At 36.4% G+C, this 5,753-nt stretch overlaps 1 protein-coding gene across 1 annotated transcript; it reads right to left on the bottom strand.

The window, feature by feature from the left end:
• Positions 1–884: 884 nt before the first annotated feature.
• LOC142342410 (uncharacterized) lies at positions 885–4,593 on the bottom strand. Its single transcript, XM_075393727.1, has 2 exons — positions 3,844–4,593; positions 885–1,700 (listed from the first exon to the last, which is right to left on the bottom strand). Exons 1-2 carry the CDS (start codon positions 4,084–4,086, stop codon positions 1,401–1,403), a joined length of 543 nt encoding a protein of 180 aa, XP_075249842.1. The 5' UTR covers positions 4,087–4,593; the 3' UTR covers positions 885–1,400.
• Between the last annotated feature and the right edge of the window lie 1,160 nt (positions 4,594–5,753).

Genomic DNA, 5,753 nt, shown 5'->3' with positions numbered 1-5,753 from the left:
TTCAGCTTACAGAACTGCACTGATCACAATATCCACGAACAATAATACTTGCGTCCAAATGATTCACTTTATCACTATCTTGCAGACTGCTACAACAATTAGATCTGAAAACATAGCCAGCTGTGACGGAGTGTTTTAAATATCAAACATGACGTCAAAAAATTGCCGATAAAAATGCCAGAATGCAGAGAACCAAAATTACTACAAGACCAAAATTCTCAGACGCCGGTGACTAAAATTAAATATGTGTATCTACTTAAACTCTAAATACCAAATATGGTATGACAAAATAACACACATGATATAAAGAGCAGCAAGTTTACCTTAGTAACAACTAACCGCCATTAACAAAATATTATTATTCCACTATTATTAAAAAATTAGTCACAAAACTTTTTATTAAAAAACTAGCTACAAAACTTTTTCATAAAAGACACACAAAAGACACACGACTACAAATATTGCTCAAATCTTTCGCAGGCAATTTTAAAAAAATCCCGGTACTCTACTTTTTAAGGGAGATTTTTTTATAGTTTAGCTTTTGTGCTCCTTGAGATACATACTGAGGATTAGATGAGGTCGGGACATATTGAGCAAACTGCTATTATTATGTATCTGTTCTATCAATTGAGAGTATAAACAATGTGGATCTCGTTGGTATTCAAAAGGTCTCAGACAGAATACTCATTTCCGTATTAAAATAACAACAACGTAAAACACAACGAAACAGATCCACGATAAGACTGCAGTTGCATAGGCTAGATAAACCCGATTTACATCTTGATTGCGGAAAATCTATGGGAAAAACAACCAAATCCAGCCAAAGAGAATAGTTACAACTGCCTGGAGATCCGATTTGCTACACTAATCTCGCAACTCAAAACTACAACTATATTAGTAAATTTTCAGCAAAAATAATTTTCAGCACAAAAAAATACATCGATATCGGATTCAGCATTTTCAGAAAAATTACAAAAGGGAGCATAGAGTTTGCAAGTATCAGAAAGTATTATCTGTCTGTGCTTTTCTTCAATTTTTTCTTCTGGTGTTTGTCACCGTTTTTACACATGTGAGGCACCGTTTTGTGAAAACGGTTGGAAATAACAGCAGCACCAGCTCCCAATAACACTGATACTGCAATACCACCCAGAAGAAATCTATATCTGGGTGTTTTGGCATACCAATTAATAAGGGTTTCACGCATGTTCAACTATCAGTAAGACACAAAATCATAAGCAAATCTGAAACTAGTCGGTCATCTATTTCCATGGATGCTAGATTGCGAAAAGCTAAGGGAAAAGCAGATATACAATAAAATTTAAATCTTATAACTCAGTCATATAGATGATTGCAACGCTAATTAACGGTTCGGTTAACAAAGCAAAAGATAGCAATAAATTTCATGACACCATCGTGTCATCTGGAACTGAATCGGTTGGAACGATGTTTACATTATTATCAGAAACAGGAGCAGACGTTGAATGTGAAGTAAGTGGAGTTGAGATCAATTGTTCTTTGATATTCACTTGATTTTGATTGGTTTGCTGGCTGGGCTGTTGTTGTGGACTAGGCGGCTCTTTAGGTGTTATGATCACTCTTTTCATAGCTATCTTCCTAGTACAGGAGGTGATGTATTCTACCTTCTCATCCGTCAGGGCTGTTGCATCGTCATCGTTAGTTGTAGCTTCTTCATTTGTTTCCTGTCAATACAGATAATAAGACATGGTCCAAAATATTCTAATCCATTTTCGAAGTATTTTTTCATATCCATAATTATTCAGATACGCAAAACGGTTTCTATTCAGTACGTAAGACGAAATAATCATTTAAAACTTTCGGAATGAAAAAGCTTCAGTATTAAATTGCTTGCCCAGACCTGATAGCCTTCAGCAGATAATTGGTCACAAATTTAAGGAATAATGGGGGGGGGGGGGTAAATTGTCAACAAAAAAAATAGTTTTTTTAGCATCTAAACAAACACATCACCCGCCATTTTCTCTGGCTGCTGGTGTTTTGAGAAAAAAATAAGAAAATTAGTTTACCAGCCATTGGCTAAGGAAAGTTTGACGAAAAGTGATGTTTGAACAGTTTAACGTCATATTGCGGAAGAGCAAAAACAACTGGGCGCCTTTACTAAAACCGTTTTGCTTTTATTCCATAACGTTTTGGCTGGAACAAAAAATAGCCGTTTTCGCTGAATGATCGCTGTTTTGGCAAATTTCGATTTTTAGAATATTGAAAAATACGCAAATTTTAGGGCATCAGTAAATGGAAAATGAGATCAACTGCCAAACCTTTCTTCCTTGTCCACTACCCAATGTATTGACCACAAACATTTGGTCCTCGAAATCTTGGGGAAAAAAAACAAAACCGGGACAAATTTTCCCGAAAAAATGCAATCAAGTCGCTAATAAAGAATTAGCTCCATTTGTTTTGTGGCCTTAAAACCTGTACAAAGGCTTGATTTTATCACTCAATCAAGTATATTGAGGGAATTATAGACCATTACGGAGCAAGCAAATTGTTCCGACAAGTTAACGTTAATTATGCTGATCTGCGTTCCTTAATAAGTTTACAGTTTCAAAGTTTTGATAGCAGCTGAAATCTGCCAAAATTTGTCCAACAGACTGCAAAGGAATGTTTGCTTGACTATAAAAAACACACTCGGCAGATTGCTGGACAATAGCCGGGAAATAGACCGCTATTGACGAAATTAGACAAAAATTGCTGATGGAAATACGACTCTGATTTCAAACTATAATAAGCATAAACAAAGCCTATTTATCAAGTTTTGGTGAATTCTATACAATTTATAGATTTTATTCTGAATTAAAATCAAGTAGCGGAATGCGAAAAGTCACTTTATTGAGTAAGGTAAGTCTTTTATGGTTAGAAAAATTATCACATCGTCAACATAACAAATACAGAAAGCAGTAAGGAATGACGTCAAGCACACCGATTTAGTTGCAGAGTGCTACAGGTCACCTAACAAAGTCGCACTTTGACTTGCTGGCGCGTAACCGATTTGTAGCAGTAAAAAGAGAAGACGCATCAAAATAAAACCGATACAAAGCCGCAACCGACTCGATGAGTCGTGCACTGGGGTTGTGTGTGCGTGGGTGGGGGTTTCGCTGGATTAGCTGACTGGGGTGCAGGTAGGGAGAAGGTGTAGACTTGGGGGATATGTAGGTTTTCTAGGAGGGGGAACGTAGGTGATTGAAGGGGGGGGGGGGCGTAATTGTTTAGGGATAGGTAGGCTTGGAAGGAGGGGGTAGGCAGGTTGGGGAAGGTAGTTAAGGGTCAAAGACTTATGGGATCAATATATCTCAAAATCACCTTTTGATCTAAAATATTACCTGCAGTTCCCAATTACTATAAAATAGGTTCCAAAGCAGAATTCAATGTTCGAAACAAAAGAAGTGAAAGTTCACGTCATGAAAAAAATTGCTTCAGATAACAAAAACTGTACAATACCAATATTCCTCTTCGAGTTGCAAAAAAAAACAAGTAGAGCCCAATAATAGCCCCACTATGGCTTTATGGTAACTTCTGAAAAACGTTTTCTACGTCCCACATGAAGTTGTTCGCTTTGGAAGAAAGTCTGTGATAACTTTCCTTAATAGTAACTTTTCTTAATTATCGGAATCTATTTTTCAAGAGAGATAGGTTAAGTAATTGTAGTTATTCGTAATTGAGTTATAAAATTGCGGAAAAGCAATAAAAGACTCTTTGGTTATCAAAAAACACCACATAAATTGGATGAAAAAATGCCGATAACTACCACCTACGGTAACGTATCCCTTCGTGACCACAATTAATCAAACTAAGTCGATTTTGTCTAACCTGTTGAGTCTTTGGCAGTTCGGGAGCAGTAAATATCACCGATGTATGAGGCAAGTGTTCATAACGTCCTTCAAAAGACAGAGGACCCACTGACATGAACGGCTTGTCCAGTAACTGAGAAATGACCAATGAACTTGATTCTTCTCTCAGGAACTGCCTGCTGAGGGCCCCTTCAAACTCTACCAGGATATGCTCTTCTATCTCTTCATATTCGTCATCAGACGCAGAATTTTCCACTTCCATTTATGGTTAATCACTAAAGCTCCTCTTTTCCAAGACTGTTCGGGCGCGTGATGTTCAAATCCAATAATGAACTTATACAGGTATCGTTAGTTATAAAAACCAATTCAGAATAAATGGATTAAGAAATGTGATAGACAAAGATATCTCCAGACCGCCCACTTTTGACAGACAAAATGTTCTTTAATCGAAACTGTTGCAACCAAGGTAACTCCAGCTTTTTACGAAAACCACAGCTTCAAAGTTGATACTATGACTTAGAACTAGAACTGGAGGAACTATTCGATGATGTTGCTGCAGTTTCTTCAGTGACGACTTTGTAACACTTCTCCGCGAGGTTTTTAATATCGGGTGGATTATAATTTTGTGCTACATTCACTCCCACGATAGCACCGAACACCAAACTGATGAAAGAGCGTTTCACAGGTACCATGTGTTGTAATGAAGAGTTCAATAGATATACTGAAAAAAACAATTGGTTCACGCCCAGAATCATTATTAAACTAACCCAATGACAGGGGAGCCTTTTCTTAAGCAATGTCATCCAACAGGAGGGGACTTGTGCTCGTTTCAAGTTCAATAACGCGAGGAAATTAAAAAACGAGAGTTAAAAGGCTGAGGGAGAGAGGAAGAAACATCAAAGATCGGAGAAAACATTAAGATTGGCAATAAGAAATAAGCAGCAAACATTTGAATTTTAGATCAAGATAAACCAAGATTACTTAATAATGGAGACCACGCAGATTGCAATAAATTCTTCTTGTTTAAAAAAATGGCTCACTCCATAATTCGTGAACTCCGATGCGCGCTCGATAAAAATCAACTTACAATGATTAACAGCACAGGAGGTTATTAATAATAACAATTAGACGTGGCAATTTAACACCGCTGTAGAATGTTACAATTACCACATCCTGTACGCCTAGTATTATTCTGAGAGCTGCGATTTCTTTTCAGTGTTTTGAACAGGTCGAATAAACATTTGAAATCCGATTTGCAGCAAACTGACCTAGTCGTTCTGCAGTTGGACGCAAAAAGGCTTATTATTGGATTGGATAATAAACCAGTCCAAGGTTCTTTAACTTGTTATTTGTTAACATCTCAAACATGATATTTTGGTTAAACTGATGACTTATTCTTCTGACCTCATGTAATGAGGGAGGAAACTATCAACTAGCATTTCTGTTCAGTCAATTTTGAACACTATGTTTACCGGAGGATGATAAAAGTGGAATCATTGCAAAATCCTTGCAGAGTAAAAAAAAATCTAAGCAACGGGATTTTTTGGAATTCTTTCATTTTTGATGGAAAGATAGGTCTTGAAAAGAACGCGTGACTGGTTATTCTACTGGAATCGGAGTAAAATTCTCCAGCAAATGAGTTGTGGAATTTTGCGTTTATAAGATATAAGGTTACCAAAACAAAGTCTTCCCTAAATTTTCCATGCATGATTTTAAATAACTTTTTAAATAAAAAAAGACAGTTGGAGGTTCAAATGGAGAAGCCTCTGAGCTGTTTATCAATTGATATATTTAATACAACACAGTTGGTTCAAAAGCACTGAAAGAAAATTAAATGAGTAACAACAACTTTAATCTTCAAGAAAAATCTCCATGATACACAACTTGAACAAAAAAAAATAAAAAATCAAAAAAAAAATTGTGATACGC

Source organism: Convolutriloba macropyga, chromosome 7 (genome assembly GCF_964194025.1).
Source record: "Convolutriloba macropyga chromosome 7, txConMacr16.3, whole genome shotgun sequence".
Lineage (NCBI taxonomy): Eukaryota > Metazoa > Xenacoelomorpha > Acoela > Convolutidae > Convolutriloba > Convolutriloba macropyga.
This window is presented reverse-complemented; position numbering and strand designations above follow the sequence as displayed.

Excerpts from the sequence above, each read along its gene's own strand:
- LOC142342410 (XM_075393727.1), bottom strand. The coding sequence starts at position 4,086 with ATGGAAGTGGAAAATTCTGCGTCTGATGACGAATATGAAGAGATAGAA. Across the intron at positions 1,701-3,843 it reads AACTGCCAAAGACTCAACAG|GAAACAAATGAAGAAGCTAC; the intron begins GTTAGACAAAAT and ends CTGTATTGACAG.